The 18,832-nt window shown below is 35.9% G+C and overlaps 1 protein-coding gene across 4 annotated transcripts in view; it reads left to right on the top strand.

The window, feature by feature from the left end:
- Window positions 1-18,832, top strand: part of CACNA2D3 (calcium voltage-gated channel auxiliary subunit alpha2delta 3) — a 451,679-nt gene that overhangs the window by 314,839 nt on the left and 118,008 nt on the right. For 3 of the 4 annotated variants that reach the window (XR_009963200.1, XM_062610709.1, XM_062610711.1), the window contains exon 14: window positions 6,982-6,999. The exons of the other annotated variant lie outside the window; for it this stretch is intronic. Coding sequence is in view for 2 of the 3 variants with exons in the window: in XM_062610709.1 (XP_062466693.1) it covers window positions 6,982-6,999 (18 nt within the window). In the remaining variant the exon portion in view is untranslated. The remainder of the gene's footprint in view (window positions 1-6,981; window positions 7,000-18,832) is intronic. 4 annotated transcript variants of the gene reach the window in all.

Consider the following 18,832-nt stretch of genomic DNA (forward strand, 5'->3'; position numbering starts at 1 on the left):
TATTAATTTATAATTTATTAATATAATACTTAATATATTAATATTTCTATCCCTTGTAAGCAAACCCAAACACTAGTTCAAACCAAACAAGCACAAAACCCCAGTGTGCAGTGTACACAATTTTTTTTTTTTTAAGGCAGCAGAAGACATAATGGTTTTCTCTGTAAAAATGATTGCTATACCATAAAACATTTAAAAATATTTTAAATGTAACAATAGTAAAGATGCTAATTTCTTTTAACTCTTTTCAGATTTGCATAGTGTGCAGTGTGAAATATCATTGTCAATGAAATTTAACATCATATCTGGACATGGCTACAAATTTTCTCAGTAGCAGCAGGAGTTAGAATAATAGAATCATAGAATAGTTAGTGTTGGAAAGGACCTTAAGATCATCCAGTTCCAACCCCCTGCCATGGGCAGGGACACCTCACGCTAAACCATGTCACTAAAGGCTCTGTACAACCAGGCCTTGAACACCGCCAGGGATGGAGCATTCACAACTTCCCTGGGCAACCCATTCCAGTGCTGCACCACCCTAACAGAAAAGAATTTCCTCCTTATATCCAATCTAAACTTCCCCTGTTTAAGTTTTAATCTGTTACCCCTTGTCCTGTCACTACAGTCCCTAATGAAGAGTCCCTCCCCAGCATCCCTATAGCCCCCCTTCAGATCCTGGAAGGCTGCTATGAGGTCTCCACGCAGCCTTCTCTTCTCCAGGCTCAACAGCCCCAACTTTCTCAGCCTATCTTCATACGGGAGGTGCTCCAGCCCCTGATCATCCTCGTGGCCTCCTCTGGACTTGTTCCAACAGTTCCATGTCCTTTTTATGTTGAGGACACCAGAACTGCACACAATGCTCCAGGTGAGGTCTCACAAGAGCAGAGTAGAGGGACAGGATCACCTCCTTCAACCTGCTGATGCAGCCCAGAATACAGTTGGCTTTCTGGGCTGTGAGTGCACACTGAAGCCAGCTCGTGTTAAGTTTCTCATTGATCAACACCCCCAAGTCCTTCTCTGCAGGGCTGCTCTGAATCTCTTCTCTGCCCAACCTGTAGCTGTGCCTGGGATTGCTCTGACCCATACTACTTTCAAATGATTTATTCCAAATTGCTGTATTCACTTCTGTACTGGTAATATAAAGGGATGGGCTGGCTGACTACTGACACTTACTAAAGCAAAACAAACCAATCCTGCTAGCTCACTAAAATTTAAACAAAGTCTATTAACGGAAATATGTGAATTATCACCAGTCATGTAATTTAGTTACAAATTATTGTAATTATTACAATTTCAGTTATTGTAATGATATATATTTAAACAGTACAGAAGTTTCTGATAATTTTCAGAGCTAGGGACATTTAGGGACCTGTATTTAGCTCTGGCAATTAGTTCTGAAACTCTGCTCAGAGATGGGCACTCTATGAATTATTCTGTGAGCACTGTACGAATTAAAAAAACCCATACTAATAAGTAATTTCTTAATTTGTCTGGTACCCTTGCAGCTCCTGTGTTTTCTCTTTGGCATGTTTCACAAGAGCTAACTCCTTTCTGTTGTCTTTATAAGATGCTTTTAAAATAGAACTAAATTGTTGTTTTCATCTATATTTTATCACTTTCTTGTCCATACCAACATTTACATATCCTCTGTCTGGTATACTTTGTATGCTGTGCACAGTCTATTCTTGACTAAAATGCTTTAGTTAATGCAAAATATGTGCTAGCACATTAAAACAATCATGTGAACAAAGAAGGATTTGGTATTGAATCCCCTGAAAAATTGTGTGCATTTTCCTCACAGTTGTTGGCACAGAAAGCTGCACATTAATGTCACTCTTTTAATATTTATACTGAAATCTTAGCATCAGGAATATCCCAGTAGGTGGCTGATTTTTGTTTCTTCCTCCATGGACGCATATCATTATCTGATGCCTCTAGTACTTACATGGTTCTAGGAAGTGGGGAATAAGTGCATAAATTGTAAAAGAAAAATTGCCAAAATCACAATATTTAAATGCTATATCTCGTAGCAACTGAGTAAGTAGATTTCAAAGCTGAAAATTTATATTTTCTGCTAAAAATTGAGAGTTTCAATGTTCTGTTTTCTCCCAAGTTTTTGCCATTTTTGGGAAGAGCTGTGGAAGTCTTCCTAGTAACATATAAAATGCTTTGCAGTTCTTTATACGCAAGAATAAGCTATTATCTACCCCTACGTTTAACTGCATGATGCCATGAACAACCTATATTACAGAGTACCTGGTGCATGTAGGCACTAAGTGTTCAATTATTTTTTTTGTCTCATTTTCTTCTGAGGTGCTTCACCAATAGGTATGACATCTTCCTCCTTGCTGTGGTGTTAAGTACAGGCCCTATATGTTTGCCACAATATTTCCCATCTTTCCTGAATGTGTATTTCCCAAAAGTAAATGTTCTGATATCTACACTTAATGCCAAATTCAGGGGCAGTATGCGACATGTACAGGGTGAGCCTGAACATTGCAAACCACCATGTTTTTTGTATGCATAGATGTTAAATTGGGTGCGGCTAAGAAACTATTTACAGAAATGGCTGTACTATCAAAACTGTCTTTATACTTGTTGAGTATTTACTGCCATGTTTGTACTTAATTTCTATTGATTTGTATTATATCTGATTATGGAACAATCAAGTCAATAGGGTTGTGAGCCTTGTTCTGAGACTGGGACATTTAAATAGTTTGGCAGGAGAATAGGACTGGAAATTAGGTCAATGAATCTAAAATAAGAGTTATTTCTTTATTTTTGAGTGCTTTAAAATAAATACATTGCAATAGTATAGTTTTTTGACAAAGGTAATTTCATGCAATTATTATTAAAGAGGAAATCAAAGTTAATCTCATAGTGATATTATTTTTGTTTAATAACAGAAATTGTAGTTTTTTGTTTTAATGAGAAAACGACTATAATTTAGTCTTGCAGGAGGGGTTTTGTTTGTTTGTTTGTTTTCTGTTCTTCAAATAAACATAAGGTTGAATTCTTATCCAGCAGAACAATAACTTTATAATTCTAGTATGTTTTCCTTTAATACTTCTAGACTTGGTTTCTTGAAAATCAAGGACCTACAGCTCATAATGTATTGTATAGCTTGTTGCAATGGCTGTAAAGTATTTTGGAAGTGTATGGATTTTTTGGTTTAAAATTATCATGCACTCATTTACAAAATCAGCCTTTCTGAGCTTTTGTTAAGGCTGAAAGAAAACAGGCTTTTATGGGGTTTTGTCATAGAGTACTTAGTAGGTCTACTGGTCCTGTTACATATGCCTGCTGCTTCTAAAGATAGTATTTCTGATCTATCAATGTCCTTGTTTCACTCAGGTTGGCCTTACAGTTATCTGATCAAAGAAAAGGTGCAACATCCTTGATGTTGGACTCCTTTCCTATCTTGGTTTGTTTTACCACATTAGTAGTGTCTGTAATTTTTTTGATAATACCAAACACATTTCCAGGAAGGGCTAAAACCATACTAGAGTATTTGCAAAGTGGAAAATCTGACACTGTGCTCAGTAACAGCATAACCCCCCCACCACCTACAGTTATTTATTCTGGGCTACATTGTGTGAAAAGACCCCAAGTTGACCTGAATTTAGAGGTGGAATTCTCAAAATGTCTTATTGGCATCAAGCACACTGTGAACTTCAGGGGGCTTGCAGTGTCTGAAGGGTACTGTTTTACAGCACAAAACAGAAGAAGAATGGTTTGGTAAAGAAAATTAGTGGTTTATAGGAAAATATGGTTTATGGGAAAGATAGATTAACAGAAAAGTGTTTGAAAACAAATCTCCCTCCATTATCATCACTGTGTCCTTGCAAGTCTATGATCTATAATCTACCTATAGATATCTATCTATAGATATCTATCTATAATTATATATATATATATATGTATATATATATAATCTATATGCTCTATAATCTATCATTTTTTTCAGGCTGGAACAAAATTTACACAGTTCTATCAAGATCCCTAAGTCTGCTTTTCTACATCAGAAAATCCCCTCTGGTTTCCCCTGGTGCTTATAAGTCTGCAGACTTCTGTCCCTGCCATACCTGGCAGTTCAGCAACATCTTCTTCTGTGGAGGAATGGTTCACTTCCCTTCTGAGGGCCCCTCTTAACCCTACCTGCCACAACTGGGAGACAGCAAATGACCAGATCTCCCTGCACCACAGCCATAGTCTTTTTGAAAGAACATGTATTACCCACATGATAAACTAGGGCATGTATCTGTTTTATTTGCTCCTGTCACGTACCTTCTGTAGAGACAATCACCAGAGGGAGGAAACTAATGGAAAACAAAGAGGAACAGGCAGTGCTTTGGTATGGTTGGACCTGAATAAAGATGCCAAAATGGCACAGCTTACCATAGGTGTAAGTGGAACAGAAAGATCCACAGTGCTTTCTGAGGGCCAGGGAAAGATCACGTAGCTTACTGCAAACTGCCTCATAGCAGTATATAAAGGAAACCACAGGAATCGGAGGTACCTGCTGAGTTTTACACAGAGACAGGCAGTTTTTAGACTAGGCAATAAAGGGTCAGACCAGAGGACTATTACTGTTATTGTTAGGAAAATTATTTGTTTCCTATGGCTTCCCAGAAGGGGTAATAGCAGACAAACCCCCATAGTTTATTCCAAAGGAATTTGTAGCAATTATTAAACCGAATTGCTGAAATACAGGACCGTGTAACAGCCGAGTTTCAAATAAGCCATGGAATGAAGATTTGTCTGGCTGTAACAAAGGCAGTGAACCTGGATTTTGCAGCTTAGGTGAAAAGTTTATTTAGAGGTTCAATTCCAGAATGCCAGCCCAGAAAAAAAAGCATTCTGAAATGTAAATCTCATCTGTTGACCCTATTATTCTTAATCAAGCCTTTGACTACTAGCACATTTTGCAGCAAAAAAATATTCCTGGTTTTATAAAAGACTGTAAGTGGGACTGGCAAACAACTGAGCAGCAGGTAAAATAGAACTCTGATTTGTAAACTCTTATTAATGTGCTCTTGAAAATAATCTTAGTAAAAGCAACAGGGATAGCTGGGTTCAACTTCAGTTTCCAGTCCCAATAGAGCATTTGTGTGCATGCATTTGTTCTGGGCTTGTGTGCGTTCAGGTTTTTAATATTCTTCCACCCCCCTCTTCCCTGAACCTATCTCCTCTGTATGTGAACTGTAGGCTTTCTAATTTAGTTTGAATATCACCTGAAAGAAGTATTTCTGCAGTGACACTCTGTACCTAAGATTGCATATCCTGCTTTGGATTCCTTGACTGTAGTTGAAGTACTGCTTTTTAGAATACGGGATACAAATTAGCTCATTATGAAAACATTTGCTTGGGCAAACTAGAGTTCTTTAGTATTCACTCCAAAGGTGGGAATTTGGACATAATTCTTTACTTCACCTGTCTTTAGCGGAGATACCAATGAAAGGATGCTTGTAATTTTCACATGTATTTAGCAAGAAGGTGGCATTAAAAAAACAAACCCCAACAAAACAAAACCAAACCCAAAAAGAACCCTCAAAAAGCAATGTTGGAGAGAAAACCAGTTTCAGTGCTACAATGGGAAATAAGAACAATTATACCACAGCTTTCTCTTTTTGCTTGAATGGAAAAAAAAAAAAAGCTTCCACTTACCAAAGCAGTTAACTAAGTTGAAGACTAATAAGTAGATAGACATTCAGAAAAGCTTTAAACTGCACTAAGTAATGCACTGACCTGTTATACAGGATTTAGCTCATGTATCTACAGTTAATCTGGTATCTGCAATTTCTGCAGCAAACCTTGTATATTGTTCTATATAATAAATTATTTAAACAACAGGTTTTTAAACAAACACACATCGCTTATGCTTTAACATGATCACAGTTCATATTTTGCTACTGGATTATGCAAATTTTAAGATTAAATACTTTTATCTACAGCATTCCTTCCTGCCATGAATTTTGTTATATGTTGTGAAAAGAGACAAATTATGGCTGGTTGCTTTCAGTATTTGTGAATTAGGGATACTGTGACAATTCTCTTTCACAATATATGGTAATGTGGACATTAGCTTTTAGCAGAGTGCTATATGGAAGTGTATTTTTTTTCTTTTTTAATTCAGAGCAAGAACAAAAGGTCAGTCAGAAGCTCACTAGAGATCTTGAAGCTCTTTTTGCATCTGGTATTGATTCACCTGCCTGTTTCTGTGTTCAGCTGATGCTTGTAAAGTAACAATTTATATCAGAAAAAGAAATTTTCCAAGAAACACAAGACTAAATTGTTGTGTACTCTCAATTTCTCTGTGAGTATGAAAGTAAGAGGAGACGAATTCAGAAAAAGGAAAACTATTGTCTCTACAATATTTTTCTGAATTTTTCTCTGTTTTTCTTAAAGTCAAAACACAACTCATTTTTCAACTCTTGATAAATAAGGGTTTTTTTAAATGCAATGGAGTCTACTGCCTGTTCTCCATGACTTTTTACGAGTTGTTGCTTAATTGAATACTGTGCATACAACCAGGTATTGTTAAACTTGTGCAAGAATATCTCTGTGATATAGATACACATATATGCATAAGCATTTATCTTTTATTTGTTTATACGTACTTACAGTCATACTTGTGTTTATAGTATGGAAATATGTTGTTCTATGCATATATTATTGCATATTATGCATATATGGTAATATGTTTGCACAAGCAGTAACTGTCTATTGCCATTTTGTTTTTCTTTCCTCTGTCATAGAGAATACAACCTTCTACTTCAATACGACAAACTGTTCTGAATGTCAACGTCATTCATAAGTGTAGGTTTAGATGTTTACAAATGAAAAATGTCTAGTTTTAAATCCCTAGTTTCTGTAGTTTCTTTGTTTTGTATTATGTTTGTGACTTTATGAACACAACAGCTAAAGTAGCTGTTCAAATTTATGTATAATGATTGCTTGTTCTGTTTTGTTGTTTTCCAGCTCCCTCAGGCTCAAAAGGTAAAATATTTTAATTGAATCTTAGTCATTCAAAGTAGTCACCAGTCCTTCAGTTCCCATGGTGTTGTGAGTATGGTACAGTAGTGATCAGTGAAACAGTTTGTTGCAGCAGTGGGGGCTCTGGAGTTGAGAAGCAAGAAAGGTATCTGACATCAAGGCCAGCTAAGGTACCTGCTGAGTGCAGCTCTTTAAACATAGAACCTATTTAACATGATAGACGTATAGTAGCCTATAACTTTAAAACAATGGGGAGGCTACTCTACCAGCAGTTTGAAATAGTAAGGATAAAAAAAAAAATCACCTCATGTGAAACTTACTCCATGTGAAACATCTCTGGATTGTTTTGTCTCTGTTGTATTGACTGCAGAACTCATGGTAGAGCTGATACCCTTTCACTGCTCCCCACTGTATCAACACACCTTTGAGTACACCCAGTATCTGACTTAATAGGGTTGCATACAGTTTTCATATAGTATGCTCATGCCTTTAAACAACTTCTGCATTTGATCTATGTTAACAGTCACCACTGCACGTTGTGATAGCAGAATGATTGTGGCAAACTCAAATAATTGCTTGATGCATGTTGCATCATAGAATCACAGAATACTTTGAGTTGGAAGGGACCTGAAATATCATCTAGTTCCAACCCCTGCCGTTGACAGGGACACACAGTCATCCTTCTATATTTCACACATATAATTAAAGCTTCCAGAATATAGAAGATCCAGATGCTGTTTTGAGGATTGCAGTGAAAAATATTAAAACAAAAAAATGAAGATGCTGGGAAATTGTAATATTCACTCTTCCAAGTTGTTCTTATTGTAAAGAACAACTAAGTAAAGCATATATAGGTAAATAGAATACAATTAATGAATTGAACATCACTGTTATTAAGTCTTGGATGATGACTTTAATGAAAGCTATTGGTTAAATGATTATCAGTGAATAGCTTTTGCAGAATGGTGAGGGCATTCATGGAACTCTAAATGGTTAATTACTGTTATCCACTTTTTAAATCATAAAGCAAGACATATGAGCACACGAACTTTTATTTTTATGATGCTATGTATATTTGAAATTTCCTTGCTTATTGAGGTCAGAAAATTCTATTTTAAATCTGCACATAATATGCTATGTCCACAGTTTGTTCTTGTGTTTTGATAGTTGCAGAGTCTATCAAATGGGACATGGTAACAAAAATGGTTGCTTTATTTTTATTCCCCTCCCCTCCTCCTTCTGGAAATAAATGGTTGAAAGAAATCTTTTCTTTACAGCTTTCTAGAAAAGTAGGAGGACTAAAAGACTGGCTAGACTGGCTAACTTTGGCTTTTTCATGTTCACCTGCTTGTCTGAAAGTTTATGGCAAATGCATAAACAGTCTGCAGAAAGAAGAGAGAGAGGGAGGTTATAATACAGTGGTGCAGGAAGATATAACCAGTTAGGCTGTTTACCAGATTGTGTCATGTGGTGCAGTATTGTATGTTCTGATGCCCACAATTCAGAGCTTTTAAATAATGTTCTGGTACAATTTACTCAAGTTCGAGGTTAGTGAAAAAGCACAGTTTTCATGGACAGCCAAAAATGTGTGTCAGTTGCAACTAAGACCACATATTTTGTATGTATGCATAATGTCTAGTTGACTGTATGCTACTTTCATGCAGGGAAAGGGAAGTAGGGTGGGAGTGAAGGAATGGGATAGGGAGGGAGAACAGATGCAAGTGATCCACAAGGGCTTTTGATAACTTCAGGTAAGAAATAAGCCTTTTCATAAGCATGGCTTAGTAGCTTAAGAACAAAACAAGAGACTCTCTTGCTGTCTGCAAGGTGAAAGGGAATCAGCGCAGGGCCAGTGCATGCCTTTATGAATGACTTAGTCACTAGTGTACATGTTTTGCCATATGGTGTCTGAACTTGTACTGTATTTTTTTTTTTTTTGGAATCTATGTATCATCTTGCAAATGTTTTCTCTATAAACATTTCAGTCATGTCTCTCTAAACATGTTCACTTTAATCTTTGGGTGATCTGAAAGAAAAACATGGCATTCCAAGTTTACCTTTACTATTTTATATCCGTTATAAATACTTCGTCATCTTGGTGAAATGCGTTATGTCTTTTATGTGTGACACTTTGGCTACAGTCTTCTTGGTGTTTACTCGGTGTTCTGCGGTGATTACATATTGATTCTGAATTCCTGTAGGTTCTCAACTGTCTACAGCAGACAACTAACAATTAAGTTTGTTACTGTAACATTATCTGCACTAAATCTAATTGCTGAAAATTCAGAATTGGAGTGCAGGTGAAATGAGGTATGGGGAATTTCAAGTGGATGTCTTTTGCACCGTGGTATTTGTCTTGAAAAGATCTTTGTGAAATAACCTATTCTTAAAATAGAAAATACCACAAAACAGAAAAAAAAATAAATTTCCAAACACCATAATTTCATATGATATAGATACTGATTTAATATGGTTATGTAGCTTTCAGAAGAAAATATTAGGACAAGCTAATTTATCTGAAAGACCAAGCTGCTATCCAGACAAATGCAACAAATTTATGTGGATTTTATGTATCCTGTATGTTGCTTTTCTGCATGTTTTTAGGTAACCATCCCACAGGGCTGTGAAAATAGTAATAAAACAAAACTAATAACTCAAATTTACCAATTTTCAGACTTATCCAGTTTGGCTTCCAAACTGACATTTATCTTTCAAACACTTTTGAAGAGCAGCTTTTGTATTCATCGATGAGCAAAAGCTATTCTTAATAGCTCAGAAAGGTATTTTGTTTCCTGGTAGGAAACCTTTACTTGCTTTCTCGAGCAAACACAGCAGGATTCAAAATCTGTTGTCCTACTCCTGCTGTGATGTTTTGTTCTACTTAGCTTGTATGAAGAGGTAGAAGTTAATAAATTAGGAACACAAATCAGAAGCAGATAGTGTTTAGGAACACTTAGATTGTGGGGTTTTGTTTTGTTTTATTTTTAATTCTAATGATTCTTTCATGAATGGAATCGAATTTCCTCCATGTAGAAATGTTTTGATGATGTTTGTTGCCCTAAAGTTCCTGACAGCTTTCTTCTCTCTTTCTGTGTTATCCCTTACATTCTGTAAGTAGTGCTCTGCTCTCCTTTTATCTTGATGCTATCATCTTTCAGCCATTTGGGAGCATCATTTATCATTCCCTGCATCATTTACCTTCTTATACTTTGAAGTGCTGAATTAACTGTCACTGGGAATAGAAAATACAAAATTTGCAAAGCTGCTACTTCATTGAAGTGCATGACTAGTGATTTTAGCATTTTTGTAAAATTATAGGAGTTAAATTTAATCTAATGAAGTACAAAATGATAATGAAATAAATATTTTGACCCTGATTTAGCATTCTTTTGGATTTCTTTCCTGCTGCTAAGAAGCTATTGTCTTGCAGTTTCATAATGTTTTTGAAGTTGAGTGATCCATTCAGAAAACTGCATTAAAATTTTCACTTACATGTTAATCACAATCTTAAATTTAGTTTACAAATTTCTCACATTCCTCAACAAGCAAGCTGGCTTTTAATAATATTTTTGAGACAGCAGTGTGCAAATGCTAAGTAACTATTTTATAATTTGAGGGGGTTTTCTTGTGCTTCGTTTCTGTGTGATAAACATAGAAATGTCTCTCTAATACACTTGCAGAGGTTCCTATACTGTCCCAGGCTGTAATTTAAATCTAAACCAAAATAATAGCTATTCTTTATTCTTGTAATCTCTATAAACCACAATTAAATAGTCAAATTCCAATTCTCTGATGCTTTCAGCCTACCTCATGACTATAGTTGGAACATTAAAAGCACAGTAGTCACAGGAAAAGACATCTTGTGAAGCAAGCCTTTGTGGAGTGGGGAAAGGAAGAATGAGAGTGGGTTGGGAAGGTGGCAGACTTAAGGTGGTGAACAAAAAAGCTTCAGCATGAACCTTATACTTCAACTACATCCCAATGGAACTGCTGACTGCTGTGGGTAAAGTTTCAGCAGCAGCATTATGGCACTTTGAAGTCTGGGGCCTTGTCAGAGGGTTTAGCGTATTTCCATGTCCCCCAGTTTCACCCCACTTTTATTTCCTCTTAATATAGCAGTGTTTCCCCCTTACTTTCCAATTGTGTGTTGGTAACCTGTTGGTATTTTAATTAAGTATTGTGGAAAACAAAGCTCTTGTTGTGGGATCATGAAAAATCAAGTAAGGGCAAACATGAGGACTATGTCAAACAAGAAAAGAGTTAGTGTAAAAAATATTTTTTGTTTTGCTAGGCATTGTTTAAATTGGGGAATGAAGACTGGATAGAATTAGCACTACAGAAGTTAACTTTTAAGCTGAGCTGAACAGTCCTCCTAGGATTTTCTGATATATATCATGGCCATAATAAATATGTATTTACAAAAAGATATTTTGAGGTTTAAGTTCTAATATTTTCTTGGATTAATGTCTTTTAAATGTCTGAAAGTTGATGAAAAAATTCTAGAAAGCTTGACACTAGTTGTGGTTGCCTAAAACACAGAGTCTAAGCTATGAAAGATAGTGGGAAAAATCCAAGGTTTAGATCACAAAGTTTTTCTCCTTTCTGTTACTAATTATAGTTGAAAAATCAGTGACAAAAAATAGAATTGCCCCATCAAATTTGTCTTTAATTAATTTGCATATTGTTTATTTTGCCTTTTTTTTCTTATTCATCCATAACAATTAGGGAATATGTATATCTAACATAAAAATGCCACTTCATAGCTAGCTAAAGTGAAAGAATATTGAGTATTGGTTTTGGAGAAAAAAAACAACAAAACAGGAATATAATCTAAAGAAAAAGGATACAGGCTTTGTTACTGTCTTTATTTGTTCTTTCATCTCAGGACATAGCAACTGGTTCATTGCTGCCTGAACCCGGCTTCATTATAAACACTGCGCAATATATATAGACAAGAATATTGTATTAATAGTAATAGATATGGACACTGCTAACTCTGTGTCAGAAATTCTGGAAAACCTGCTATAACTCTTCTTGACTATAAACTCCTAAGGAAAATATTTCAGTGATCCTCCTCAAATTCCTTTTGCCACATTAGAAACACCTAAGGAAATACATATTCTTTCTTGTATATGTGTTTCTGGAGTAATTTTGGAATGTAGAAGATAGATATTAGTGCTAGACTTAGGGCTGAACTGGCTGAACTGATATGCTTCATGTGAGGAGTAACTGGATGCTTATTTATTTGTTATTTCTGGAGATCTATTTGGGGTTGCTCTGTGCAGAGTAACTGTATACAGTAAGGAGTTAAAGGGAAAACTGTAGGAGTTTATTTCTAAAAGGAGTTTCCCCCAGTTACGAAACTATTACTGCTAGGCATTAGAGATCTGTGATTACCTCAGAGTTCTGTTTTTTTATTCCAAACAGCCGAGAGTCATTTTAGCCTGAGAATGCAGTTTTCCTCATTCATGAGATGATTTTTAAAGGCTTGTTATTGTTCACTAAGCGTTTTACCAAACTGAGTGTCCACGAACCTTGTAGAGATTCTTGTCTAAAACTGTTTCCACTAGGTCTTTTCAATAGAATGAATTTCTGTGACAAACCATTAATGTGATCTCTTTACTTCATCATTTTAGACTGTAGATGATAGCTTACAAAATCCTAGGATCTAGCTGAAAACTCTGTGTTTTGGTTTGGGGGTCTAGTTTTAGGCTTCCTTGCCAGTATCATCCGAAGTAGCCTAGCAATTCTGAGACAAGGCATACTGACGTATGTTGCAGAAACTGCGAGAGCTTACTGTTTTGCAGTACTATTGGATGAACATGTTGAAAAATGAATATTCCATAGCATAATTTATCCAAAATTCAAAAGAACTGAACTTAGCCATTGAATTACACATATATTTTTACTGTACCATTGTAATTGCATGTTTTAGAGAGCCACAGGAATAATAACAGTTAAACAATTTGGTTTTATGTGAGGATATCTTTCCAGGCTTGAAGGAATAAATATCTGAGGGGCTGTACAGTTCAGTATTTTCCCATATGCATGAATCCACATACTTAGAACCACAGAACAGTTAGGGTTGGAAAGGACCTTAAGATCATCAAGTTCCAACCTCCCTGCCATGGGCAGGGACTCCTCACACTAAACCATGCCACCCAAGGCTCTGTAAAACCTGGCCTTGAACACTGCCAGAGAGGAGCATTCACAATTTCCCTGGGCAACCCATTCCAGTGCCTCACCACCTTTCTTCCTTACATCTAACCTAAACTTCCTGGTTAAGTTTGAACCCATTATCCCTTGCCCTATCATTACCAGTCCCTAATGAAGAATCCTTCTTAGTATTTCACTGAACCTAATTCCCATGAATTCTTATTGCACCAATCTGACATTTTTGTAGGTCCATTATTCAGTCAAGCATTGTCAAATAACTGGCATTTCATAGCTCTCTGAGGCTGAAGTATTTTCTTGTAATTGTGTAACTGCTAAAATATTCCCAGAATCACCTGACAAAAGAGGTCTGCTTGTTTCATTTATGATGTAAAAGAGATGGGAATGTCTTTTGCTAAGGAAAGAAGAAAATAAAATTAATTAATGAAGAACCAGAGTTGAAGCTAAACTCGGGAGATGAAATTGAGGCTTATTTTGTTGCTTTTGGTTTGTTAATACACCCTAGAGGGAATTACGTTATTGTTAGCATTTATTCTTAGCAGAAGTTGAAATTTATAGTGTATTCAAACGTAGAACTAAATCAGAAATTAACAGCCCAGCAGAAAGGTAGAAAAGGAAACAATTTTTGAACTGGCTGGTGTAACAACAGTTGCTGCAATATGAAAACATAACTGTACAGTGGCAGTACTGAAAAACAGTCATTCAGCATAGAGCAGAGTCCTTTTTCTGGTTTTCAGAGAATAAACCTGAATATGAAAAAAATACCTTACTGCAAAGGAACTCTGCACGTGGTTTGCCGAGGTTCAGGGTTTCCAGTACGTGGTGTACCTTTGCTACAGGGACTGTAAGTAGCCTTCACATTGCTTTCATATTACTGGGAAGAATTTATTCAGGATCAAACCACTTGTATAGACAGCAGAAGCTACTCAACTCTGATACGTTCTTGGAGACTCCCAAACACATCCACTGGTCCTCTCTTGGCTGAAGAACTAGGCAGACCAGTACTAGATAATAGATTACACTGACTAGCAGAATTGTGAAGGCTACTGAGGTTTGAAAGAACTGAATACAGAAAGGAAACATAGACTGTTTGTTTTTATGAAGGAAGATGCCTTCACATGTGAACTGGCATAGACAATCTGTTTTTCCTCTTTTGAAGGTATCTTCCTGATTCATTAAGTGAGGTGCTGATTACAGCACTTATCAGCTGCAGTCCTTAATCAAAATGAATCTGTCAGAGAACAACTTAATTTCATTGGAGGAGAGGAAACAGAAACTGAACTAAACTTTAGGGGTTTTTTTGTTGTTTTCTTTTTCTTTTTTTCTCTCTAAACAGTGACCACTGTGTTTTCTGAGGCAGCCTACTTCCCCCTATTACATTCCATGCTTGCAAAATAAAACATTCCCATATTCAGATGGATAAACTGTTTCTTGAACAAAATGTCTTTGCAGAATTCCTGTGATAAGGTAAACTCAGGGTTTTGTTTTGAAATGCATAAGGCTCATGTAAACATGCTAACTTCTTGCTATTCTATGGGGAATAAATATCTAACAGAGTAAGGAAAATCTGAAAGGACAAGCACTTAGTATCATACTGCATATAATCAGAGCTCTGTATTGTTTAGCATAAAGATGCATTAGTCTGCATGCTGATGCTAGACGTTTAAGATGGTTAGTGCTTTTACAAATACAGATCTAAATACATACAGGAAAGTATATGTAAATATAAATATTTATTCTATAAATAGAAATAAATAATACAGACCTGGCTCCATTTGCTTTCTTGAAGAAATTACTCACTAAGAAAGTGACTGATACCTGTAACAGCTTTTAAAAAAAGCCATGAGTAATTTATTGCATGTTTTTCCATTTTGATTTTACTGTCCAAATTTTTTCAATCCTTTTATTTCCTCATTTAATTTTCATTTGGCTAATTTTAATTTTCTGACTGAAGCATGTGACAATGCCTTAAACATTGTGCTTGAATTCTTATATTTTATTTGTGTTAGTGTCTTTCTGTTTCCAGTAATCCAAACCCAAGAATTTGAGGAAACTGGAATTCACATCCACTTGAGAAACAGTGAAGTACTTCAAAAATTGCAAGGAACCTTAACAAGTTTGTCTATGCGGATGCATTGAAGTAGAATTCTAAGTTAGTGCACCAATACCATTACTGGCCTAAAACTCTTCAAACAGTTTTTCAGTGATTACTTCATGGTTATATTTTGCCAATATTCTTAAAAAGGGATCAACAGTTAATAGCTGTCTAAAATTTTCAGAGGCCTAATGAAATTAAATGCCCAGGTCCTGGCAGAAGTCAGTGGTATTTGGAATCTAAGCTTCCTGGAGCATCTTTGAAAATTTAATACCTCAGAAATCACAGCAATATCTAACAAAACTTTTATTTGAGACTATTTTTGTATTATTCCACCAATCTTGATTTTGGTTTCATCTTATACCCTGCAGGATGCTGTACTGTATCTGGGAAGTGTTTAGATGGATCTGAATGCTACTTCCTATATTATTTAATTTTACAGCAAAAAATGCTGAGCAAGTGAGAAGCACTTCAAAGCTTGTACCCTTTCCTTAGTTAACATCTGCTGGTAGCCTCAAGTTTTGGATCTTGCCAGTGGAGCTTTTATTTTTTTGGAGGAGTGGGGATGAAGCAGATTTTGTTTCTTTGCCTTTTTCTTGATATTGTGTAAGTACTTGAAGGAAATAAAAGTGCAGTAATTATTAAGCTGCTAAACAGGTAAGAGACAGGATTTTAACGTCAGTCAGAGCCTATGTGTAACTAATATGGTGCCCCATGTAAAGTGTAAGTTTGGCACTTAGGGCTATAAAGATCAAAGGAATAGAAAGGAGCTTGATTTGTTAATACTTAGACTGATGTGTGAAGAGACATTATTAAGCATTGGAAAAAGTACTAGAGGGGAAGAAAAGAAACAGAGGGTTATCTTTGAGAATGGAACAAGAATTCAAAACACTGTTGGAGGAATTGAAAATTATTAGTGGCTCTGCATATATACCTAGATAAAGTTCCAACATTTGGGTGAACTTTGGTCCAAATTAATCCTTATTTGTGAACACAGTTCGTCTGCCAGCAACATTTTGTTTCAGCAGAAACTATACACATAACAAACAATCAAGTAACCTTAGCATGTAGCTTTAAACAATTTTGAATCATCAGACTCTGGGGAATTATTATGCAGAAAGCATACCTCTGTAAAAATGGCAGTTACTATTAGTGTTAGTTACTTCTAAGAGAATGGAAGGTCAAAGATGGATACGGTACGGCCTATTTAAAGATAGAGATAAAATTCATGGTGCTTCTTTTTTCAGTCATTCCCAAGGACTCTTCCCTGAATGTAACTAGTAACAATGCATCTAGCGATGTTGTTGCATTATGTTAAGTGTAATCCTTTTTATTTGCCAATAACACTAAAAAGCCTCCTGATTCTATGTGTAACCAAGTTATTTGTTGCCTGCTTAGAAAGATGTATTTTGTGCTTATTGAAAATAATAATCATTCTTTAAGATGTTTCCTATAAGGAATGATTGACTACAGTATTTTCTTTTTTTACATGCCTTCATAATTCTTCTGTGAGCCTTTGACTTTGTGATGTCCAGTTCATGAGTTTTGGAATCATAAGGATTGTCTGCTTTTTCTTTTGGGGAAAAACAAATAATAATTGAGTGCCCAAAGTGTTTGTTATTAATTACGCAATAATATCAACTGCTAAATTTAGTATATTCAGAGTATATACCATAGTATATATCATTTATATTGATTTTGCTATTCTGAGTTTGTAATATCTAACATTTTTCTTTAAGCATTAATCATCAGCAAATACTTAATTAGAAGTTAAAAAAAAAATCCTAGCCAGACCTGGGGATATCAGTGATACATGTTTGTTCTGAATGTAACTAATATAAGCTGAAGTTTTATCAGTGAGTACAGAGCATATTACTGGCTTTTTTCCCTGAGGATCACTAAATTTTTCAGACAGTTGCATGAGCTGTTACAGAGTTCTTGTACATGTAAGAAATTGTCAGACTAGCAAAGCAACAATGCAAAATACCTAGATCATGGCTTCCTCTGCAATTTGTTAATGGATTCTAGCATTAATTGTCTTAGCAGAAATACCCAGTGGCTGGCATTCTACCATTTCAAAGTTATTTCTGCCAAAATGTCATTGCCCAGGGAATAAAGGTGTGCTCCTCCGCAGCAGGTAATTTCTCACCATCTAAGAATTCTTGTGAAGCAAATACTGCAGCTTGAAATGGTGGCTCAGTGAAACATTGCAAATACGAGTCATCTATCATCCAGTTCTTTGCTGGCCACTTAGGGAAGTAGCCAACAACGTCTTCATCTGCCAAACAAATGAAAAAAACAAAGAGGCTGGACAGTAACATTGCAATTCTGTAGAAATGATTGCAGCAGCCAACCCTTGGTGGTACTTGTACATATCATAATTACAGGGCAATCATTCTCTTCATGCTTCCGTAGTTAGTTTTGAGAGTTAATGACCTGTTCTCTCAGAATTTCCCAGGAACTCCAGGCTGTTGGGTTTTTTTTCTCTATTTAAAGAATTTCAAACACCCTAAAACTTTACTGACAGTCCCTTGGCTGGCATTCTATCCAGTAAATTGTTTCTGGTAATCTCTTGAGAGTGAGTGGAGTCGTAAGATAATAGTGATACTTGACAAATACATAATGTCAGATAACAACAACCCTGGGCAATCATATAAAATCTCTAAACACTCCAAGATGTCACCCCATAATCAGCAGAATGCTTTCTCACTTCCTGGCGCACATGTGTTTGGGACTGTCATACCACAGAAGGCTCCTCTCCATAAAAATCATGTCAGTGTGCTTGACTGTACTACTCTGGCCAAGGAGAGCAAATTTTTCACTAGTTCCAGCCGCATTTGACTTTCAAGTGCACCTCCTGAACTCCCAGTGTTTCACAAAGTTGCTGGTTTTGCCTTTGTTTTCTTTCTGTTGTTGGTGGTTGTTTTGTTTTTTTTACTGTTGCTTAATTGATCAAGGATTCTATCAGGGATGGAAATATCTCTTCTTATTAAAAGGAAAACAAACCAAAAAAAGGAAACATTATCATAAATTGGTTCCACCTCATGTCCCTATTGATTCTTTATCAGGCATAAACCTTCTTGATTCTAAACCTTATCTGTGTTCCTGTCTGATGTCTGCAAACATTCCTCCCAACCATGAGATAGTGCCATGCTTCAGGAAATATACTTGTTTGGCAATCTGAAACCCTCCTGAAGCAGACTGGGAGCTGCAAGACATTTAATGTTCTAGATTTTATTTGTCTGATTTGTTAATGTGAAACATGCTTCATAAAATATCTTGGTCATAATATGACTTGTGTTCTGAAAGTCTGGGGAGCTGATAGCTGTTGCTTCATCAGTAACAAAAGTTTTGTTAACAAAAAATAAAAATCACAGCGATTCTCAAAAAAAAAGAAAACAGCACAACAAAACAATTCTGCCTGAGTAAAGAAAATGTGATGCTGATGTAGGAGTAGTAGGAGAACATCAGTTACAATTGGGCATGACTGTCACCTACAGTATTTCTTAGGAAGATTGTCTCTATTGCCTTGGCTAAACACAGATGCAACAAAGCAGACTTTAGTTG

This window comes from Pezoporus occidentalis, unplaced genomic scaffold (genome assembly GCF_034315485.1).
Source record: "Pezoporus occidentalis ecotype Australia unplaced genomic scaffold, CSIRO_AGI_Poc_V1 ctg149, whole genome shotgun sequence".
NCBI classification, from domain to species: domain Eukaryota; kingdom Metazoa; phylum Chordata; class Aves; order Psittaciformes; family Psittacidae; genus Pezoporus; species Pezoporus occidentalis.